A 24,750-nucleotide genomic window follows, 5' to 3' on the forward strand; every position below is an offset into this window, starting at 1 on the left:
GAACTGATGGTTCCTTCATGGCATGGATTAGAAATTGGCTAAAAAATAGGAAGCAGTGTATAGGTATAGATGGGCATCTCTCAGACTGGAGATGAGTTGAAAGCAGTATGCTCCAAGAATCAGTGTCGGGGTCCGTGCTTTTTCTGATTTGTACAAATGATTTGGAGATGGTTATTGAAGTAAAATCTCTAAATTTGCAGATGATATTGAAGTTCGGGAGAATAACGAGTTGAAGATGATGCTGAGCGACTTCTGAGGCACATTGACCGATTGGCCAAATGGGCAGACACTTGGCAGATGCGTTTCACTGCAGGGAAAAGTGAGGTAATGCATTTTGAAATAAAAAACAGAGAAACAATACATGCTCAATGGTACAACTTTCAATGGAGGTTTCTCACACTCTGTATCTCACACTCTGTTTCAGCCCCTCTGTTTTTGGCACTCTCTTTCAGCTGCTCTGTTTATCACACTCTGTTTCAACCCCTCTGTTGTACACACGCTGTTTCAGCCCTTCTGTTTCTCAGACTCTGTTTCAGCCCCTCTGTTTCTCACACTCTGTTTCTCACATGTCTGCTTCTCACACTCTATTTCAGGCACACAGTTGCAGCCCCTCTGTTTCACGCACTCTGTTTTATGCCTTCTGTTTCTTGCACACTGTTTCAGCCCCTCTGCTTCTCACATTCTGTTTCTCATGCTCTGTTTCTCACTTTCTGTTTCAGCCCCTCTGTTTCTCACACTCTGTTTTAGCCACTCTGTTTCTCATATTCTGTTTCAGTCCTTCTGTTTCTTGCAATCTATTTCTGCCACTCTATTTCTTGCACTATGTTTCTTGCACTCTGTTTCTCACACTCTGTTTCATCCCCTCTGGTTCTCGCACTCAGTTTCAGCCCCTCTGTTTCAGGCACTCTGTATCTCGCACACTGCTTCTCTCTCTCTGTTTCTTGCACTCTTTCAGCTGCACTGTTTCTTAGACTCTGTTTCAGCCCCTCTGTTTCTCGCACTCAACATGAGTCCCTTGTTTCTTATGCACAATTTCAGACCCTCTGTTTCTGCCAATCTGTTTCATCCCCTCTGTTTCGCATACTCAGTTTCAGCCCCTCTATTTCTCAAACTCTGTTTCTTGCACTCTGTTTCTGGCACTCTATTTCACGCACTCTGTTTCAGCCACTCTATTTCTCGCAATCTGTTTCAAGCACTCTGTTTTTCACACTCTCTTTCAGCCCCTCTGATTTTAGCACTCTGTCTCATGCCCTCTGTATCTCACACTGTTTCTTGCGTACGGTTTCAGCCCCTCTGCTTCTTGCACTCTTTTTCATGCTCTGTTTCTCGCACACTTTTTCAGCCACAGTATTTCTCGCACTCTGTTTCAGCCCCTCTGTTTCTCGCACTCTGTTTCAGCCCCTCTGTTTCTCGCACTCTGTTTCATCCTCTCTGGTTCTTGCATTCTGTTTAGCCCCTCTGTTTCTTGCACTCTTTTTCAGCCCCTCAGTTTCTTGTGCACAATTTCAGCCCCTCTGTTTTTTGCACACTGTTTCAGACCCGCTGTTTCTCGCACTCTGTTTCAGCTGCTCTGTTTCTCACAATCTGTTTCAGCCTCCAGAGAAGGGGGACCTCAAGGTGCATAATTCTCTAAAGGTGGCCAGGCAAGTTGAAATGATTGTTGAGAAGGCTTGCAAAATTCTTGGGTTTTTAAAAGAAGATGCAGAGTATAAAAGCAAGCTATACTTCTGTAAATCAGTGGTCAGATCACTTTTGGAGTATTGTGTTCAGTTCTGTGAACCTTATTTACGGAGGGATGTTAAAGCACTGGAGAGAGTGGAAAGGAGATTTACTAGAATTGTACCAGGAAAGATTTTAGATACAAGGAAAGATTAGAGAAATTAGGCTTATTCTGCTTGGAGCAAAGAAGAATAAGGAGATCACTTCATTGAAGTGTTCAAAAGTAAAAACAATTTTAACAGTGTCAAGAAGGATATTCTGTTATCCACTAATTGGCATGACAATAATTAGGGGACACAATTTCAAGATTGTCGGCAAGAGAGCCACGAGTGAGATGACTCTTTACATATTTGCTGGAATTTGGATTACGCTCCCTGGCAGAATTGTGGAGGTGAATTCCTTTGGAGGCTTCAAAAGAGAGCTGAATATATGTTTAAAAGTGATGAATTTAGGGCTACGGGGATGGGACTGGAGAATGGGACTAGCTGGATAGCTCTTTTTGGAACAGATACAGACCCAATGGGTCAAATGGCTTCTTTGTGTGTTGGTCAAATTCTGTGATTCTATGATAATACTGGATATGTCTGATCCCAGAGTGACAGTTGGCCTGATGTACTGATAGCTGGGGCATGCGATGGCCTAGTGGTATTATTGCAGAGACTGTGAATCCAGAGACCCAGAAAACATCTGGGGACTCGGGTTTGAATCCCACCATGGCCAGATGGTGGAATTTTAATTCAATAAAAAATGTCCGGAATTACGAATCTAATGATGACTGTGAAATGTGCTTTGGGGAAAAACCCATCTGGTTCACTAATGTCCTTTGGAGAAGGAAACTGCCATCCTAATATGGTCTGGCCTATGGATGACTGCAGATCCACAGCAATGTGATAATGGGAACTGCAGATGCTGGAGAATCCAAGATAATAAAATGTGAGGCTGGATGAACTCAGCAGGCCCAGCAGCATCTCAGGATCACAAAAGCTGACGTTTTGGGCCTAGACCCTTCATCAGAGAGGGGGATGGGGTGAGGGTTCTGGAATAAATAGGGAGAGAGGGGGAGGCGGACCGAAGATGGAGAGAAAAGAAGATAGGTGGAGAGGAGAGTGTGAAGAGATTACAAGAGAGTTGCAGTCGGAGAGAGATTCCCTGAGGTTGGTCCGGAGGGAGGAGGGTAACTTCTTCAGGTTAGGCATCCCTGGAAGAGGCTTCGCAGTGAGGTTAAAATTGTATCAGTGATAACGGGAACTGCAGATGCTGGAGAATCCAAGATAATAAAATGTGAGGCTGGATGAACACAGCAGGCGCAGCAGCATCTCAGGAGCTCTTCATACTCTCCTCTCCACCTATCTTCTTTTCTCTCCATCTTCGGTCCGCCTCCCCCTCTCTCCCTATTTATTCCAGAACCCTCACACCGACCCCCTCTCTGATGAAGGGTCTAGGCCCGAAACGTCAGCTTTTGTGCTCCTGAGATGCTGCTGCGCCTGCTGTGTTCATCCAGCCTCACATTTTATTATCTTGGAATTCTCCAACATCTGCAGTTCCCATTATCTCTGATACAATTTTAACCTCACTGCGAAGCCTCTTCCAGGGATGACTAACCTGAAGAAGTTAACCTCCTCCCTCCGGACCAACCTCTGGGAATCTCTCTCCCACTGCAACTCTCTACTAATCTCTTCACACTCTCCTCTTCACCTATCTTCTTTTCTCTCCATCTTCGGTCCGCCTCCCCCTCTCTCCCTATTTATTCCAGAACCCTCACCCCATCCCCTCTCTGATGAAGGGTCTAGGCCCAAAACATCAGCTTTTGTGCTCCTGAGAAGCTGCTGGGCCTGCTGTGTTCATCCAGCCTCACATTTTATTATCCACAGCAATGTGGTTGATTCTGAATTGCCCCCTGGGCAGTTGGGGATGGGCATTAAATGCTGCCTAGCCAGCAATACCTTCATCCCATGAATGAATAACAGGAAAAACTGACTATAAAGTTAATTTGTGTAATTTTATTATGTGGTAGCCAGTGACTGAACATATTCTCAATAGGCTACCAGTTTTCTTAACAAAATATAAAATTTATTACACACAAAGGGAAAAGAAGACTAACTATATTACATTGTGCAAGAACTACTTGAAATAGTCTTATTACAAATATCAGAAATAGAGAGTTAAACCTTTAACAATAAATTTACAGATACTCAGTGAGGGGTTAGCCTGTCTATATTTCCTTGTTTATTTGGCAGGGCTACAGTTGTTCTTTTGGAGCTTTCTCCTTACTGACATTTAAATACTTTAGAACAAACACATGGGTTTTTGTTACATAAAGTTCCAGCATTTTCTGCTCTGGGATATTGTTCTTTTAGACCACTTAGGACTTTTCCACAGCCCCGACATTTTTTGAGACTGTGAAAGTAATGATAATTTTTTGCAGTGACTGAACCTGTCCATTTTGCTCAGTCTTCTGTGTCATTTGGTCGTTGTGATACTGGGCTCCTATTGTAAGTACCAGCAGTGCTTTTATCTTTTACCTGTGTTTCTATTGTACTGATTTGTTCACTTTACACTCACTCCAAGTCGGTGAACACTGATCTAAAAATGCGTGTATCAACAAAATTCACACACTCAACAACATTCCCAATACAAGTCTAAAAACTATATCTCCCTTCTTAACACATAATGTCTGAAAATACAAATCAAACTTTGGGCATCATTTTTCCACTTTTGAACCCAAGTTCCTAAATGATAATAAAATGGTAAACCTTCTTCACATCAGCAAAGTATATGAAGCGCCAGTATCTGAGCTATTATTTGTGAGTGCAAGCTTTAATGATGTTGGTTCATTATGATGACTGGCATCCTTTTCTTCAAGTCACAATGGAACTGAAATGAGAGTATAAAGGTGCAGCAGAGAGAGAGAGAGAGAGAGAGAGAGAGATGTTAATCAAAATCTTTTACAATTTGTCTTGCAGAGTGTATCAATTTGAGATAGAAACAAGAAAGGGGAAAGGGAGATAATGTTCTGGGATCACATCTATTTAGTGTGTTATAAGTTGCCATGGTAATGTTCTGTGCCAGCCGATGATGGCCAGCACTGTTAGTTGGAAGAGAGATAATTCTTGCCTCATCTGCTAACAATGTGGTCTCTGAAGTTTTTCATAATCTTCTCCCACACAGGATGAATGATATGTGTTCATGAGCAATATTGACTCCAGAAAAGGATGAGTTTTGGTCAGGCGAGAGATTAAAATGCTAAAAAAAACTCTATTGGGGACCAGAAAACTCAAAAACCTAGGTTTGTCAAGAGCTGAGCCCATTTAAACAAACTGCGTCTCAAGCAGTTCACAGAAGTTGCTGGAAAAACTCAGCAAGTCTGGCAGCATCTGTAAAGAAAAGAGTCAGTGTTAACGTTTCAGGCCGGGTGACCCTTCCTCAGAACTGATTTCCAGCAACTTCTGTTTTTGTTCCTGATTTACAGCATCTGCAGTTCTATTGGTTTTGACTTGAAAACTGTGCCTATGATTCCTAATCACAAGTAGGAACTATTTCTACCTATTGAATCTATCTGCTCCACTCATGAATTTGAAAATTTCTTTCGATCTCTTCTTAGCCTTCTCCTCTTCAAAGAAAACAGTCCCAACCCCTCCAATATTTCTCATAGTTGAAGTTACCCATCCCTGAAGCCACTCTTGTAACTATCTTCTGCATTCTATCCAATACATTCACATCCATCCTGCAGTGTGGCTCTCAGAACTGTACAGTACGTTTCACTGAAGTCTAACAAGCGTCTTATCCAATTCATCATAACCACATCCACAGTTCTTTCAGTTTCTATTTTACCCTGCTCGTTACTTCCTCAAAGAATTCTACCAGATTTGTCAGGCATGACCTCCTCTTGATGAAACCATACTGACTTTGCCCTATTTTGCCATACCCTACCAATTATTCAGAAATCTCACCCTTTACAATGGACTCCAAAATCTTACCCACGACTGAGGGTAGGCTAATCGGCTTGTAATTTTCCATCTAAATTGCTTTGTAACATTTGACTCTCCCCTGATTCCCCGTACTATTTTGTCAATTTCACCACCTACTCCAATCCCCATTAACTTCCCAATCTACAAAGCCCTTTCTGATCATTTATGCTTGCTTGCTATTCCTTAGGATTCCTTACCCCCCCACTCTTCTATATCCCACCCCACTGACAAGCAGTCTGTTCATTGGCTTTTGAAAAATTCATCATAGTATGTGATCTTTACTGGCTGGTCTAGCATTTATTGCCTGTTTCTAGTTGCCCTTGGGAAGGTGGTGGCGAGCTGCCTTATTGAGGCCCGCTGCAAGCCATTTAGTGTAGATACATTCACAATACTGTTAGAGAGGGATACTTAGGATTTTAACCAAGCTACAGTGAAGGAGGCAAGAAATCTGTTTACAATGGAATGCATATTTTAATATAATGTATTTAAGTACATTAGACTCCATTGCATGTGGGGACACCTGGTCTTGTCATTGTGTTGCACTCAAATTACAATTAATGTTCAGGTTGCATGAGAACAGAAAGGTTGCAGGGTGTGCTTAGATCAGCGCGTGATACCAAATCAACAGGGTTGGCCTGGATTGCAGGGAGGGTTCAAATTGCACAGTGGATCCTGAGTGTTTGAGTGCAGATGGATTGTAGTGTGGACTGGCATGGTGCAGTGGATGCAGCAGCAGGTAAAGGAGTTTACGTGATGTGTTCATCTCAGGATGGAAGGGAGATTGTGAAGTGCATTTAGATTGCAGGAAGGAAGAATGTCTGCAGGAACACTTGGACCGCAGTGGGAAGAGATGGTTTCAAATTGCATTGTGGGCAAAGATTGAAGGTAAATTTATATCGCAAGAGGGAAAAGTGCGAGTGAAAGGTAGTGAAGATTATCAGTTATAGGAGATCATGAGGTAGGCTTCGATTGCTGAAGGGAAGAAATTGCTGAGGTCGTAGTTGTGGTCTTGGATCACAGCTTAGAACCAGATCATGGATGTGTTCAGATTTCAGAAGGGAAGAGAGATTACAGGGTGGGCATTGATCTCTGACGGGGTCAAATTATCTCACACCTGACCACGCTGAGTATAGCATCCCAGCTCCCATCCAACAATAACACCCTCCACTCAGACCAACCACACAGGGCCCAAATCTCCCCTTTACCCTGTGCAAAGACTATGTATCTTCCAATTTTGTTTCTTTTTAAAGTTATGGATTAAAATGATAAAGAAATGTTTTAAGACAATGGCTGCGTGGAACCTGAAACCCATTGAAACCATTGTGTTTGTACAACTGTTTGGACAAGTATTAATTGAAGTAGTTACAGATGAATTGAGGTTTTGTGTACAGATGCAGCTGGGTGGCAACATGAAGTTAATTAGCCTGTGGAATAGTAACCAGTTACTGATGACAAGGGCCTTTTGCTTGGCTTACAGCCATGCGATTTTGTCTCGGGTATCTGAAGAGCTTGAAGTTGGGGTAAAAAAAAGAGAAGCATTTTGATCACAATCTACTTAGGTTCAGTATCTCCGTACTCTGCAGCTAGTACTCAAACCTGATAAACTCCTTTCTGAAGAATGGTCTGGACCTCAAACATCAGCCTTCCTGATCCTCTGATGCTGCTTGATCTGCTGTGTTCATCCAGCTCTACACCCTGTTATCTCAGATTCTCCAGCATCTGCAGTTCCTACTATCTCTGAAAGTCCAGTTAATCTGTCTTTCAGTTGTTGTAAGTTCTGAGACAGTTTATAATTGTTTAAATGTAGTTAGAGCCTAATTACTTGTGATAAATAAATGCAGAAACCTGGGTCTGAGCATCAGGTAAATTGTCAAATTTTGCGTACTTATTTTAAAATCCTTAACTTTTGTGATGAATCTGGGAATATCAGGGTGCTACCCCAATGAGTCCACCTAATCTGACCTCATTAGACCAAAGACACTGTCATGAGTCTGTCAGATACGGCACGCCATCAATCTTTACCAAACCTATCTCTCACAGATGCCCCCCAAAATTTGCCATCAGTCCTCCCTGACCTGTCAATCCCACCCTAAGCTGACCTACCTACACACCCTCAAACTACCCTAAAAACTCAGCTACTTACCATCCACCCCACCCCGGCTCACCTAGCATCCTATATCCTCACCCATCTGGCACCTAAGCTGACATCTGCCAGCCATCCTGTGCCCTCCTCCATCTGCTCATTGAGTTGCCATCCAGTGCTAAATTTTAAGTCACTAGTATTTAAGGAGTATAAAATGTGAAGCTGGATGAACACAGCAGGCCAAGCAGAATCTTAGGAGCACAAAAGCTGACGTTTCGTGCCTAGACCCTTCATCAGGCCTGAAACGTCAGCTTTTGTGCTCCTGAGATGCTGCTGGGCCTGCTGTGTTCATCCAGCTTCACATTTTATTATCTTGGATTCTCCAGCATCTGCAGTTCCCATTATCTCTGACAGTATTTAAGGAGTGCTTTGTTTTAAAATCACCTGGAGCCTGCTTCAGGAACTTGAGGAGAAATTGTCCAGATTTATGTTTTCCAGAACTGCTAGTGGCTTTTTTTTTCGGTGTAGAATAAGTGAGTTGCTAAAAAAAAACCCAGCTTGGAGTTTTGACTAGATGTGACCTTTGTGGATTTCATAGTCTTAAATTCACAACAAGTGCAGTGAGGAATGTTGTGTTCAAAGAAGAGCCATATTGGACACAAAGTGTTAATTATTTCTCTGTTGCCACAGATATTGCTAGACCTGCTGAGTTTCTCCAGCATTTTCCACATTTTTACTTTAAAATTTTGTCCCATTTAAGAACCGCCAGGTTTTCAAATGACTGCATTTGATTACATGTGTAAACATTATAGAGAACTGAAACAGGTTCATCTGTCACCCTAGTGGTTATGAGTTCCGCCCCTTCCTGGAGTTTGCCTGCCTTGTGATGAGTCACATGTCATTGATGCTGCCTTTTACCTCAGTGAAACCAGAAACAGTTTGTGTGTCTGAAGACCAGCTTACAGCAAATAAAAGACTGCACAGAGATTGATGTTAGCCGCATTTCTATAGCTGAAAATGTATGTATTAATCAGGTAGGTTTTTCTGATGTTTTACCTACATGCAATGATGACACAATTTTACTCTGTACATATCTTGTATAAAATGGTGGAACATCTGTTGCTGACTGTAACCACATCAGTTAGACCGTTTTTTCATTAGTTTTGAGTTTTTGTACATTTGTAATATTGTTAATATATTAAATTTGTTTGATTGAAATAATGATCTGTATGTCAGTTGCTACTGTTCTGCTTTCTTTCTTGGCTATTGTGTAGCTTTAGGTTGACAAGCACGAGATGTAAGGTTAAAATAGAAACCACAACCTCAATCAGAGATCATGAATAAATTTGTCACAAACTGTCCAAAATTAAATAAGGAAGTGTAGTAAAAAATGCATCATATCTATAATGTAGTTATACTAATCATTGCAGAAATACATGCTTTGGTCATGATTAAAAAATTAGGTAGTTTTGCCAGAGCTCTTCTCTCTTTTCTGATGAAAATGAAAGCACACTTAGGTTTTTAATGTGGTTGAGCTTTTTTTAAGCTCAGAAAGGGTGGAATTAAATTCCTGGCAAAATTTTAGTACCCGAAAATGATCAAGGCCTTTTTTTCCCCTTCTGGGATGTACAGTCATTGAGTTGTACAGAGCAGAAACACTCCCTTCGGTTCAACTCGATGCTGACCAGGTTTCCTTTGCCTGCATTTGGCCCATATTCCTCTAAATCTTTCCAAATGTCTTCGAGATGTCACAACCATACCTGCATCTACCACTTCCTCTTGCAGTTCGTTCTACCTATTTTGTTTTTTCTTGTTCATTCATGGGATGAGGGCGTTGCTGGCTGGGCCAACATTTATTGCCCATCCCTAATTACCCAGAGGGCATTTGAGAGCCAACCACATTTCTGTGGGTCTGCAGTCACATATAGGCCCAGACCAGGTAAGGATGGCAGTTTCCTTCCCTAAAGGGCATTAATGAACCAGATGGGTTTTCCTGACAGTTGACAATGGATTCATGCTCATCATTAGATCCTTAATTCCAGGTATTTTTTTGAATCTAAATTCCACCATCTGCTGTGGCGGGATTCAAAGCCAGGTCCTCAGAATGTTATCTGGGTCTCTGGATTAATAGTCCAACAATCATACCCCTAGGACATTGCGTGCCTATGAAGCACCCTCTGTATGTGGAAAAAGTTGTCCCTCAAGTCTTTTTAAGTCTTTCTCCTGTCACCTTAAAATTATGCCCTCTAGTTTTGAATTCACCTACCCTAGATAAAAGACCTTTGCTGTTCACCTTATCTATGCCCTTCGTGATTTTATAAACCTCTATGAGGTCACCCCTCAACCTCTTATGCTCCAGGGAAAGAAGTCCCAGCATATTCAGCCTCTCCTTGTAATGCAAACCCTACAGTCTTGGTAATATCCTTGTAAATCTTTTCGGCCCCCATTACAATTTAATAATATCCTTCCAATAGCAGTGTCAACCAGAACTGTACACAATACTCCAAATGTGGCCTCAACAACATCCTGTAGTTCTGCAGCACAACAGTCCAACTCGTGTACTCAGTGGTCTGAGCAATGAAGGCAAGTGTGCCAAACACCACATTTGCCACCCTGTCTACCTGTGACACAATCTTCAAGGAACTGTGTACCTGAACTCCTAGGTCTCTCTGTTCAATAACACTCCCCACGGCCCTTCCTTTAACTGTGTAAGTCCTGCACTTGTTCATCTTACCAAAATTCAACTCCTCATGTTTGGCTAAATGACACTCCATATGCTACTCCTCACTGCAGTGCCCAGGTTATCAAGTATTCTTAGATAAACTTCTTTGCAGTCCACTATGCAACTGATTTTGGTGTTATCTGTAAACTTACCATAGCCACACTTCCTATACTCTCATTGATTATATAAATGACAAACAACAGCAGATCCAGCACGATCCTCTGTCTCCTATCATCAAACTAATTTTGCCAATTGGCAAGTTCCCCTGGGTCCCATGTGATCTAATTTTACAAATCAGTCTACCATGCAGAACCTTGTCAAAAGCCTTATAAAGTCCATGTAGACAACTTTTACTGCTCTGCCTCCTCCTTCTTAGTCACATCTTCAACAAACTCAATCAAGTTGTGAGACATGATTTCCCCTGCACAAAGCCAGGTTGACTATCCCTAATCAGTCCTTGCCTCTCCAAATGCATGTAGAACCTTTCTCTCAAAATCCCCTCCAAAAACCTACCCACTACTGACGTCAGACTCACTGGCCTATGATTCTTCTTGTAGCCTTTCTTAAATAAAGATACAACATTAGCCACCCTTAAGTCTTCTGGCTGTAACTGATGAAAAAAAATCTGTGCTGTGGGCCCCACAATTTCTTTGCTAGTTTCCCACAAAATTCTGGGATACACTTGTTCAGGTCCCAGGGATGTATCTACATTTTATGCTTTTTAAGACCTCCAGTACTTCCTCTTCTGTAATGTGGACTTTTTCAAGACATCAGCAGTATTTATTTACCCGAGTTCTGTTGCATCCATGTCTTTTGCCACAGTAAATACTGATGCAAAATATTCACTTAGTATTTCTCCCATCTCTTGTGGTTCCACACATTGGTGACCTCACTGATTTAAGGGGCCCTATTCTCTGCTCAGTTGCTATTTTTTGCCCTTAATGTAGTTGTCAAATCTCTGCAGTATCTTTAACCTTACTTGCCAAGGATATGTCATATTCAATTTCTGCCCTCCTAATTCCCCTCTTAAGAATGCTCCAACTTACCTTTTACTCTTCAAGAGATTCATTTTATTCAGATTGTCTATACTTGACGTATGTCTCCTTTCCTTGACCAGAGCCTCAATATCTCTATCTCTAGTCATCACTGTTCCCTACTCCTACCAGCGTTCCCCTTCACACTAACAGGAACATACTGCCCCTGAATTCTTATCTCACTTTTGAAAGGCTCACACTTGCCAATGTTCCCTTTACTTGTGAACAGTCTACTCCAATCAGTTTTTGAAAATTCCTGTCTCATAACATCAAAATTGACATCACTCCAATTTAGAACTTAGACTTTTTAAAATCCCCTGCATCACAACCTAATTAATCTTATACATAATTCAGATCTGTCTACGTTTTTGATTGGAAAATATCCAAAAGCAAACGCATATAAAATGGTCCAAAATAGTAGAAAATCTGAGGATTGTGAAATTTTTAGAATGTTGCGAAGGAGGACCAAGAAACTGATAAAGAAAGAACTGAACACAAATAATCTAGCAAAAAACATAAAAATTGAATGTAAAAGTTTCATTGATTATGTGACAAGCAAATGTTTGGCTAAGATAAATATGTGTCCATATAAAGCAGGTTCAGGTGAATTTATATTATGGTGGATAAACAAAATAATTTCTTTGTCTGTTTTGTGAATGGAAAGTAATGTTTGACAAACTTGGAGTTTTATGAAGATGTTACTAACAAAATTGATAAAGGGGGTTAATGAATGTAGTATGAGTGATAATGGGAACTGCAGATGCTGGAGAATCCAAGATAATAAAATGTGAGGCTGGATGAACACAGCAGGCCCAGCAGCATCTCAGGAGCACAAAAGCTGACGTTTCGGGCCTAGACCCTTCATCAGAGAGGGGGATGGGGTGAGGGTTCTGGAATAAATAGGGAGAGAGGGGGAGGCGGACCGAAGATGGAGAGAAAAGAAGATAGTTGGAGAGGAGAGTATAGGTGGGGAGGTAGGGAGGGGATAGGTCAGTCCAGGGAAGACGGACAGGTCAAGGAGGTGGGACGAGGTTAGTAGGTAGGAGATGGAGGTGCGGCTTGGGGTGGGAGGAAGGGATGGGTTAGAGGGAGAACAGGTTAGGGAGGCAGTGATAGGTTGGACTGGTTTTGGGATGCAGTGGGTGAAGGGGAAGAGCTGGGCTGGTCGTGTGGTGCAGTGGGGGGAGGGGACGAACTGGGCTGGTTTTGGGATGCGGTGGGGGAAGGGGAGATTTTGAAGCTGGTGAAGTCCACATTGATACCATTGGGCTGCAGGGTTCCCAAGCGGAATATGAGTTGCTGTTCCTGCAACCTTCGGGTGGCATCATTGTGGCACTGCAGGAGGCCCATGATGGACATGTCATGTGATGTCCATCATGGGCCTCCTGCAGTGCCACAATGATGCCACCCGAAGGTTGCAGGAACAGCAACTCATATTCCGCTTGGAAACCCTGCAGCCCAATGGTATCAATGTGGACTTCACCAGCTTCAAAATCTCCCCTTCCCCCACCGCATCCCAAAACCAGCCCAGTTCGTCCCCTCCCCCCACTGCACCACACGACCAGCCCAGCTCTTCCCCTCCACCCACTGCATCCCAAAACCAGTCCAACCTATCACTGCCTCCATAACCTGTTCTTCCTCTCACCCATCCCTTCCTCCCACCCCAAGCCGCACCTCCATCTCCTACCTACTAACCTCGTCCCACCTCCTTGACCTGTCCGTCTTCCCTGGACTGACCTATCCCCTCCCTACCTCCCCACCTATACTCTCCTCTCCAACTATCTTCTTTTCTCTCCATCTTCGGTCCGCCTCCCCCTCTCTCCCTATTTATTCCAGAACCCTCACCCCATCCCCTCTCTGATGAAGGGTCTAGGCCCGAAACGTCAGCTTTTGTGCTCCTGAGATGCTGCTGGGCCTGCTGTGTTCATCCAGCCTCACATTTTATTATAATGAATGTAGTATGTTTGGATTTTCAAACGGCTTTTGATAAAGTCTACCACAATATGTTGGAAAGCAAAATCAAAGCACATAGTAACAGAGTTAATGTACTGGCATGGATTGTGGATTGTATATCGGACAGAAAATGTAGAGTAGGAATAAATGGGTCATTCTTACATTGGAAGATTGTGACTGGTGTGGTGCTGAAATGATCAGTACTTGGGTTCCAGCTGTTCACAACATGTATCAATGGTTTGAATATGGGATTAAAGATAATACTTCCTAACTTGTAGGAGATTCAAAACTAAGCAGGAATGTGTGTTATAGATCATGGCTGATCTGATTGTGGACTAAATCCCACTTTCCTAACTGTGCCCCAAAATCCTTGACTCCCTTGTCCTTCGAAAAATTCAGCATTGAATGATCCAGCTAAGGAAGAGAATTCCGTAGACTCAGCGCCTCTGAGAGAAACGTCTTGTCTAATCTCCATTTTGAAATGGAGATATATTTTTTTAAGAGTCCATGACCCTAACTAAAGTCACAAAAGATATTTTGTGACTTTTGTAACCGCTTTCCCTTATTATCCTCGACATATCTGCGGCCATAACATGGTTAACCACATTATCTCGCTCAAACCTCTCCTCCATCATTCAATGGATTGGATGACATTGACTTGTTCCATTCTTATCTACTCAATCGTGACTAGAGAATCATCTGCAAACTTTTCTCCCGCAATGTTTCCTCTGGTGATCTACAAGATCTATTCACAGTCACCTCCTATTTCCCATCTACTTTTTGATCTTCGGTGACATCTTCTGAAAAGTACAGTGCTGATTCCCACATGTATACGTAAGACACCAAGCACTAACATACAATTATCCTTCATAACCCTTTCACTTTCTCTGAGTTGTCACATTGTTTATTCAGTATTTGACTCTGGATGAACAGGCCTTTCTTCCAATTAAATGTCAGGATGACTGAAAACATAGCCATCAGTCTCTGCCACAAACACTGTTCACTAGCTGTGAACTTATATCCCTTTCCCTGGTAATGTATGAGGTAGAACCAGTTAATTCATATCTTTAAAATATTGTTTAACCCTACAATGAATCTCCATCTACAAATACAGCCCCTCAAGGCTGCCAACCTTCGCTTCCATTACAGCTCCTATCTCTGTCTTTGTTTTGGCTTATCTGTGGTTGGAGACTTAATTCCTGCTTTTACTCATCTTGATTATTCCTCTGTTTCCTGCTTTATAACTCACCTCAAGTTCTGTTCATTCATCAACTTTCTGTTTTCTAACTTACATTGAATGCAGTAAAGCCACATCTCTGATTTAAAATAACCTATCCTTGCTTTCAGATTTCTCCATAACATGTGACTTCTGGCACACATTTGTTCTGAAGCCCTATATTCCTTCTCTTTTTGTTCTTTGGCCAGTCATTATATTGAGGACTGAGATTGATAGACTCTTGGGAACTCAAGGGATCAGACGATTTGGGGATCAGATGGAGGAGTGGAATTTAAATGGTTTAGCCATCTTCTTATTGAAGAAGGCTTGCCACAAGAGTAGCTGTGAAGAGTTTCTAAAAGGGATTGCAAAAAGGTTCATCAAAATCAATAAGAAGAAATTTCATATTTACATAAAGCACGTGGTCAGGATCTGTGTTGGCCCATGAAAGACTGAAAGTGGGGATATTGTCAATGACAATGGGGAAATGTTAGAAATGCCCAGTCATAGGAAGGATATTAAGCTGGAGAGGGTTCAGAAGAGATTTACCAGGATGTTGCTGATATGGAAGGTTGGAGTTATAAAGAAAGGCTGAATAGGCTGGGATTTTTTCACTGAAGTGTAAGACGATAAGAAGTGACTTTACAGAGGTTTATAATATCTTGAGAGCATAGATATGGTTAATGGTAGATGTTTTTTTTCCCCTAGGGTAGGGGATTTCAAGTCTAGGAGGGATAATTTAAGGTGAGGGAAAAGAAGAGATTTTGAAAAAGACATGGGGGGTAAATTTTTTGCAGAGGGTGGTTCACGTATAAAATGAACTTACTGAGGAAATGGTGGATTGGGGCACAGTTACAACGTTTAAAAGACATTTGGATAAGTATGTGAATAAGAAAGGTTTGGGGGTATATGTGCCAGGAGCAGGCAGCTAGGACTCATTTAGTTTGGGATTATGTTTGGCATGGACTGTTTGGACTGAAGGGTGTGTTTCCAAACTGTATGTCTGCCTATGTTAGAACATGTTTGCTTCAGTATTTACGGTAGAAAAGGAGGATGGCTTGCGGGAAATCCCAAGGAAATAAATAATAGACTGGGGACAGGAACTGAATAAAATTAATATAAGTAAAACATGCTAATGAGAAAATTAATGAAACTAAAGAGTAAGAAATCCCCAGGACTTGATGGTTTTCATTCAAATGTGTTCAAGAAAGTAGGGGAGCACACTGCAGAAGCTCTAATTGTAATCTTTCAAAGTTCCTTAAATTCAGGAATTGTTCTTCTGAATTTGAAAATCGTGTATATCACTCTATTGTTTTAGAAGGGCGAAAGAGAAAATCTGGAAAATTACAGGCCAGTTGGCCTAATATCTGTGGTGGGGAACTTGGAGTCTATAATCAATGATAGATTAACTGAACACCTTGCAAATTTTCAGTTTATCGGGGGAGCCAGCATGGATTTGTGACTGGGAGATTATGTAAAAAAAAATTGAATTTTTTCGGAAAGGTGACTTAGGTAATGGACAGGGGAATGTCTATGTGTGTTGTTTATCAAGAGTGGGAATTTGGTTCAGTGCCAGGCAACAGAAAGTAGGGATAATGAGTAGATACTGAAATTGGCAGGATCCTACAAGGATCTGTGATAGAGCCTCAATTATTTGTGATTTGTTAATGACTTGGATAATGGCATAGAAAGTGACATATCCAAATTTGCTAATGACACAAAGTTAGAACAGCATTGTAGATGTTCTGATAAAATTAAAGAAACATTGATAGATTAGGGTGAATGGGTAAAACTGTGGCAGATGGATTCAAAGGAAACAAGTGTGAAGTTGCTTAGGAAGGATGAATTGGCCTTGGAGAAAGTACAAGATAGTTTTACAAGAATAATGCCTGGACTTCAGGGATTTAAATTACAAAGAGAGATTATTCAAATCAAGACCATTTTCTCTAGAATTTTGAAGGTTAAGGGATAATCTGATCAAAGTCTTCAAATAATAATAAGAAAAGACCAGGTGGATAAAAGATAAACTATTCCCACTGATTGGAGATTCTAGAACTAGGGACAGAGTCCTTAAAAGTAGGGCCAGATCATCCAGGCGAGTTGTTAGGAAGGTGTGGAGCTGGATAAACGCAGTGGGCCAGGCAGCATCAGAGGAGCAGGAAAGCTGCCGTTTTGGGTCTGGACTCGAAACAGCTTTCCTGCTACTTTGAATGCTGCTTAGCCTGCTGTGTTCCTCCACACCTTGTTATCTCAGACTCCACCATTGGCAGTTCCTACTATCTCTAAATTGTTAGGAAGCACTTATACACACAAGTGGTAGCCGTTTGAAACTCTTGTCCAAGGCAGTAGTTGATACAAGAGCAGATGTTAATTTTGAATCTGAAATGGATAAAGTTTGGTTAATCAGAGGTATGAAGGGGTACCAGCCAAAGTCAGGTATAGGGAGTTAGACCGTAGATTAACCATAATGTCATTGAATGATGGAACAGGCCCGAGGTGCTGAACGACTTACTCCTGTTCCTATGTTCTGCAACCTTAAGACTGTATGCTCCCCCTATGTCTTTGCATATTCATTTTATGTTAAACCTATCCACCTTTCCACTTCATTCTTAAGAGCTTTCTTTGGACCCGCCTTCTTTGACCAAGTTTTAGTCCTACTGTGGCTTGGTGTTATATTTTGGTAGATGACCCCTGTGAAGCTTCTTAAGAGAATTTCTTACATTAACAATGCTATATAAATGCAAATTGTTGTTAATCCACTTTCATGTCAACACTTTATTAAGTTTTTTGTTCTTTTTACAGAATTGAATGCAGTCATGAGTAGACAGATAGGTGGGTAATCTCTCAGTACAAATATTTTTAACTTGAATCTAGCTTGTGCTGGACAGTTTTATGCACTACTTGCCATAACCCGTTTTGTCAAAATCATTTTTTAATCATTGTTTCTGTCTTTGTTTTTCAGAATATTGAACTTGTTGAATTGAAAATCTTGGAACATCTTCTGTTTTTATCATGGCTTGGTATCAAACAGATTGTATTGAAAAACCTCTTTGTACTACATTCAGAAAACTGGGAACTTGTGTTGGTCAGAATCCTTGGTGGTTCTTATTGATTCCTCTGTTTGTTTCTGGAGGAATTGGGGCAGGATTTTGTTTCTTTGCTGAAAATGAAAGCAATAACATAGAGGATCAATTCACACCTATTAATGGGCCAGCAAAATCAGAGAGAGAGTTCATTAAAGAGCATTTTCCAACCAATGATTCTCAATTTTTCTCCAGACAGAGACTTTATACAGAGGGGACATTTGCTTCTTTTATTGCTGTTTCGAAAGATGGCAACATTCTGACAAAAGTAGCATTTGAAGCGATTCTATTCCTTGATAAAAAAGTCAAAGACTTCCAATTTTATGACAATGGCACAGCCTACAACTATTACAATATTTGTGCAAAAACAGCAGACACTTGTTTCTCAAATGAACTCTTAGATTTGCTACACTATGATCCTAATCTGGTTGAGAGTACAAATATTTCTTACCCAATAGCAAATCGTACTTTTATTGCTGGTACAGTGGGTGGTGTTGAATTAGGTAAAAGTGGAACAGCTATAAAAATGGCAAAAGCTTTAAGGTTACATTATCCATTAAGAGAAGATGATGAAACATATAAGAGACTCAGTTTGCTGTGGATTGAAAAGTTTCTTAATGAATTCCCCGTGGACCTTACATATGCATCTTGTATTGAGGTAAGGATTTAAAGTAGGCTGGTTACAACTTTGAAAATACCCTGCCTTGTCCCAGTAGAATTTAACCTTGCAGCGCAATCAGAATAGATATCAAGGCCTGAATGGTCGATCCCTGCTCCATGTGCTGAGAGTCAAATTTGTGAAATTTATCAGTACTTATTCCAGTTGTAACAAAAACAGAAGTTGCTGGGAAAGCTCGGCAGGTCTGGCAACATCAGTGAAGAAAAATAATCAGAGTTAATGTTTCGGGTCCGGTGACCCTTCCTCAGAACTTTATTCCAGTTGTATCTGCAAATTCCTATTGCTAGTCTGACATTTGGCACCTTTATATGATGGCTTTATAAACTATAGTGCCTTATACCATTGAGGGACATCTCAAAGCATTGGACATGCTGTATTATTGCAATGTAGTCATTGCTGAGTCAGTAAAAAGCAGGCTATTTTTACTCTATTTGACAAAGTAATCCACCATGCAAAACAATTTGCCTTAACATCACTCCTCATGATCAGTCAACCAAATCTCATCCCAGGAATCAGTCTGGCAAACCTTCACTGCAGTAGTTTTGTCAAGCATATTTTCCTTCAGTGAGAAAACTAAAACAGCATGCATTCGTTCATATGTGGTCTCAACAAGGCCCTATGCAGCTGCAGTAAGACTTCATTGATCCTGTTCTCAAACCCTCTTGCAATGAAGGCCAGTGTCCCACTTGCTTCCCTAACTGCTTGTGGGGCGCCTGCATGCTTGCTTTCAATCAACAGTGTACAACGTCACCCATGTCCCTTTGTGTATCAAAATCTACTATTTACATAGCACTCTATTTTAATTCTGCTTTTTCTACCAACATGGACAACATCCCGCTTTTGCCCACCCACTCAATTTGATGAAAGCATTTTAAGCTTCTTTATTTGTCCTCATTACTCTCATTTTCTCTTATTTTTGTATAGTCGGCATTAGTCATCTAATGTATACTACATTAGATTCCCTCATCTAAATTATTGGTATAGTATATAATTGTGAATTGATGGGCCCAAGCATATGTTCCTTCACGAATTGACACATTCTACTCTGATTGTTACTTCCTGTTAGCTAACTAATGGTCCATCCATGCCAGTACATCAACCCCAACTGCATGTTCTTTAGTCTTGCACACAAACCTCAAAAGTGGGTCTCTATGAAAGTTTTCTGAAAATCCAAATGCCCTACATCCTCCATTGTTTCTCCATCATGTATCCTATAGTTACGTCCTCAAAAAACAGCTCCAGTCAGTTTGTCAAACATGATTTTCCTATCAGATATCTATGTTGAATTCATAAAATTGTTATGGTGCAGAAGAAGGCCATACAGCCCATCATGTCAGCATTGGCTCTCTGAGTGAGTATTTTAACATTATGCTAATCGCCTGCCTTTCCCCCATAACCTTGTACATTGTTTTCTTTTTAAATAAATACAATTGCCTCTTGAATTCTTCAGATGAACTTGCCTGCATCAGATTTGCTGGGAGTGCATTCCATACCTTAACTACTCCCTGAGTGAGAATTTTTTTTATCATCTCGCATTTGTTTTTTTTCTGCAAAGCACCCTAAAACCATGTGACAAAAAAAGCTAATTCTAATCCCAGATCCTTTGGTCCAAAGACCTATCTACACTAATCCCCAATTTCCAATCTTTCCAAGGCCCATAGCCTTGAATGTTATGATATTTCAAGTTCTCATCCATGTACTTTTAAATTTTGTGAGGTTTATCACCTGTACTTCTTTCTCCCTGGCAGTGTATTCCTGATTCCAAGCACGCTCTGGAGGAAAAGTTTTTTTTTCTTCAAATCCCCTCTAAACTTGATGCCTTCATCTTAAAATTAATATCCTCATTATTGACCCTTCAATCAAGGGGAACAGCTGACCACGTGTCCATTCCTGTCATAATCTTATTTGTCTCAATCTAGTCCCCTCTCTAACCTCTCAGCTATGAAGAGAGGTAGGATAAGCTTCGGTTGTTTCTTTTAGAGCAGAAATGCAGTAACCTAGGCAGCATCCTGGTCAATCTCTGCTGCAGCCCCTTCAGTGTAATCATATCTTTTTCTATAGTATGGCAACCAGAACTGCACACAGTACTACAACTATGTCCTAATCAAAATTTTGTCCCAATATAACCTGCTTGCTGTCATAATCTGTGTGTGCCTCGCCTAATAAGGGCAAGTGTCCCAAATGCTTTCTTAACCAACGTATTAACCTGTCCAGGCACCTTTAAGTTTCTGTGGACAAGCACCCTAAGATCTGCCTTCTGATCTTCCTAGTGTCCTAGCATTTATTGAATACTCCCTTATCTTGTTATTCCTTCCAAAATACATCAGCTCACACATCTCAGGATTAAGTTGAATCTGCTCATCTGACTAACACATCTATAACTTCCTGTAAGTTAAGACTTTCTTCCTCCGTATTAACCACCTGGTCGACATTCTTGTCATTTGCAGCCCTCCTACATTTTCATCCATATTGTTTATAAATGTCATGAACGATAAGAAACCCAGCACTGATCTCTGTGTTACGTCAGTACACACCTGCTTCCAGCCACACACATAGCCTTCTACCACCCGCTGTCTCCTACCATTAAACCAATCTGGATTCATTTCGCCAAGTTATCTGGGATCCTATGAGTTTTTACTTACTTTAGAGTCTCCCATGTTGGACCACATGAAAGGCTTCGCTGAAATCCACGTAAACTATATCAACTGCATGACCCTCATTTACATACCGGATTGCCATCTTGCAAAATTCAATCACATTTGTTAGGCATGACCTCCATCTGATGAAGATAGGCTGACTACACCAGATCAAATCTTGCCTTCCAAGTGGCGATGTGGAGCTTGAACACGAACCCATACTGTTTGGGACAACTCCGGTTTCTTTGCTGCAAATTCTATGCAAAATATTTAAATTTGTTAAAAAATACTTTACAGAATTGTTGAAAATTATTAATGAACTGGTAATCGTGCTCATAATTCTAAAGCTGTCTAGAGATGATGGACTGTATACCACTTCTGGATTGAACATTGTCTGTTGTGGCTGTAGAGCTGGATCCATAAATGGCACTCCTTTTCCCAGTTAAAATGATTAGTGTTTCAGGTTGCTTGGTGTTTCGTCATCCAGCGGGCTCTCTTTTGTGCCAAATGCTGACTTCTTTTGTCATCTGTTTTTTCCATGCTCTTCCTGTCTCCAAGCACTTGTCCCCTTGTTTAAGAGGGGTTGCAGGGATAATCCAGGTAATTATCAACCGGTGAGCCTGACATCAGTGGTAGGGAAGCTACTGGAGAAGATACTGAGGGATAGGATCTATTCCCATTTGGAAGAAAATGGGCTTATCAGTGATAGGCAACAAGGTTTTGTGCAGGGAAGGTCATGTCTTATCAACTTAATAGAATTCTTTGAGAATGTGACAGTTGATTGATGAGGGAAAGGCTGTAGATGTCATATACATGGGCTTCAGTAAGGCATTTGACAAGGTTCCCCGTGGCAGGCTGATGGAGAAAGTGAAGCCGCATGGGGCCCAGGGTGTGCTAGCTAGATGGATAAAAAAACTGGCTGGGCAACAGGAGACAGAGAGTAGTAGTGGAAGGGGGTTTCTCAAATTGGAGACCTGTGACCAGCAGTGTTCCACAGGGATCTGTGCTGGGACCACTGTTGTTTGTGATATACGTAAATGATTTGGAGGAAGGTGTAGGTAGTCTGATTAGCAAATTTGTAGATGACACGAAGATTGGTGGAGTAGCAGATAGTGAAGGGGACTGTCAGAGATTACAGCAGAATATAGATTGACTGGAGAGTTGGGTAGATAAATGGCAGATGGAGTTCAATCCGGGCAAATGCAAGGTGATGCGTTTTGGAAGATCTAATTCAAGAGCGAACTATACAGTAAATGGAAAAGTCCTGGGGAAAATTGATGTACAGAGAGATCTGTGTGTTCAGGTCCATTGTTCCCTGAAGGTGGCAACGCAGGTCAATAGAGTGGTCAAGAAGGCATATAGCATGCTTTCCTTCATCTGACGGGGTAGTGAGTACAAGAGTTGGCAGGTCATGTTACAATTGTATAAGACTTTGATTCGGCCACATTTAGAGTACTGTGTACAGTTCTGGTTGCCACATTACCAGAAGGATGTGGATGCTTTGGAGAGGGTGCAGAGGAGGTTCACCAGGATGTTGCCTGCTATGGACGGCTCTAGCTATGAAGAAAGATTGAGTAGATTAGGATTATTTTCACTAGAAAGATGGAGATTGAGGGCGGACCTGAATGAGGTCTACAAAATCATGAGGGGTATAGACAAGGTGGATAGCAAGAAGCTTTTTCCCAGAGTGGGGGACTCAATTACTAGGGGTCATGAGTTCAAAGTGAGAGGAGGAAAGTTTATGGGAGATATGCATGGAGAGTTCTTTACACAGAGGATGATAGGCGCCTGGAACACATTGCCAGCGGAGGTGGTAGATGCAGACAAGATAGTGTCTTTTAAGATGTATCTGAACAGGTACATGGATGGGCAGGGATCAAAGGGATACAGACCCTTAGAAAATAGATGACAGGTTTAGACAGAGGATCTCGATTGGCGCAGGCTTGGAGGGCCGATGGGCTTGTTCCTGTGCTGTAATTTTCTTTGTTCTTTGTTCACTCTACAGCAGTAAGATCTATCCATTGACCCTGTTCCTAGCCAACTTTAGGTCTCACTTGCAAAAAATATAAATGCCCATCATATGTATCAAATCTAAAGTTGTATTCAAGTCATTGACTATGCTGAATGGCCTCCTATTTGTGTTGGAAGATTGTACTAATAGACAAAGGAATCTTAGTTCATCACAGAGTCTCTTCAGTGTGGGAGGAGGCCATTTGTCCCAACAAGCCTACACTGATTCTCTGAAGAGCATCCCACCCAGTCTCACCCCACCTGTGCTATCCTTGTAACCCTGCATTTCCCACGGCTAATCCATTTAACCTACACATCCCTGGACACCACGGGCAATTTAGCATGACCAATCTACGTAGCCTGCACATCTTTGGACTGTGGGAGGAAACCAGAGCACCCAGACACAGGGAGAATATTCAAACTCCACACAGACAGTTACCCAAGACTAGAATCGACCCTGGGTCCCTGGTGCTGAGAAGCAGCAGAGCTAACCATTGAGCCAGCGTGTTGCCATATTTTTGTACATTCAGAAGCAGTTACGCGTTCATAGTGTATAAATAACATTTATTTTCACTAATTCCAGGTTTCACATTTCACGTCTGTATCAAGGCAAGAAGAATTTGAGAAAAGTTCCAAAAGAATTATTCCTCTTTTTTCTATAACGTATTTTCTTTCAATATCTTTTTCCATCTTGTCTTGCATGAGGTAAAGTTAATTTCAATAGAACTTGATGCATATTTTTATTTCCATAAATCCTTAATAGAAATGTAAAACCTTGTTACTTCACCGAATACATGTTGCTTATTTTCAGGCTTGACTGTGTGAGAAATAAAATCTGGGTTGCTGCTATGGGAGTTATATCAGCTGGATTAGCTGTGTTTACTGGCTTTGGATTGCTACTATACTGTGGAATGTCATTTGCGATCAATACTGCTAATGCACCTTTTCTGATTCTAGGTCAGTACCATTTCAACAGCTTGTGGAATATCAATGTCTGTTTGGTGGGATTCAGCATAAATTTTGTTCTGGCAGGTTCTAAAGATATTTTTGGTAGTAAATTGGTAGTACATTGCAATCTGGCAGCATTCTGTTCATTGCATGTGGCTAAAATCTATTATTCAAAAGATACACAGCAGCAACATAAGTATTGTAACGTAGCGTGCATCTAAGCTCCATTTATAGTTGAATGTGGCAAATGATAATCTTTGGTTCATCTTTAGTTAATCTTTTTAGTACACATTATTAATGTCAGCCAGCATAGCTGTTATAATTTACACGTACTACACAAACCCTACGCTTATTCACAAATTTTTCTCTCTTTCTAATAGCCAACCCAAAGCAACAAAACTGTCAACTCTGCAACGTCAATTATATAGTCCTATCAGTGCCATTAGTATCAATGATGATTGCATTTCACCCACCCACTCTCAAGTTCCTCCGCATCCCTGAAGAGGTGTCCTTAACTCTGGTAATAGGAACTGCAGATGCTGGAGAATCCGAGATAACAGGGTGTACAGTTGGATGAACACAGCAGGCCAAGCAGCGTCTTAGGAGCAGGAAAGTTGATTTTTATGATGAAGGGCCTGGGCCCGAAACATCAGCTTTCCTGCTCCTAAGATGCTGCTTGGCCTGCTGTGTTCATCTAGC

General features: G+C 41.3%; 1 protein-coding gene across 1 annotated transcript in view; it reads left to right on the plus strand.

Moving 5' to 3' along the window:
• The first annotated feature begins 207 nt into the window (after positions 1–207).
• Positions 208–24,750, plus strand: part of LOC125460572 (patched domain-containing protein 3-like) — a 31,354-nt gene continuing 6,811 nt past the window's right edge. The window contains exons 1-6 of the mRNA XM_048548176.2: positions 208–324; positions 8,614–8,804; positions 17,498–17,527; positions 17,658–18,436; positions 23,687–23,808; positions 23,915–24,060. Coding sequence (XP_048404133.1) covers positions 17,708–18,436; positions 23,687–23,808; positions 23,915–24,060 — 997 coding nt within the window. The 5' untranslated portion in view covers positions 208–324; positions 8,614–8,804; positions 17,498–17,527; positions 17,658–17,707. The remainder of the gene's footprint in view (positions 325–8,613; positions 8,805–17,497; positions 17,528–17,657; positions 18,437–23,686; positions 23,809–23,914; positions 24,061–24,750) is intronic.

This window comes from Stegostoma tigrinum, chromosome 2 (genome assembly GCF_030684315.1).
Source record: "Stegostoma tigrinum isolate sSteTig4 chromosome 2, sSteTig4.hap1, whole genome shotgun sequence".
Classification (NCBI taxonomy): Eukaryota; Metazoa; Chordata; class Chondrichthyes; order Orectolobiformes; family Stegostomatidae; genus Stegostoma; species Stegostoma tigrinum.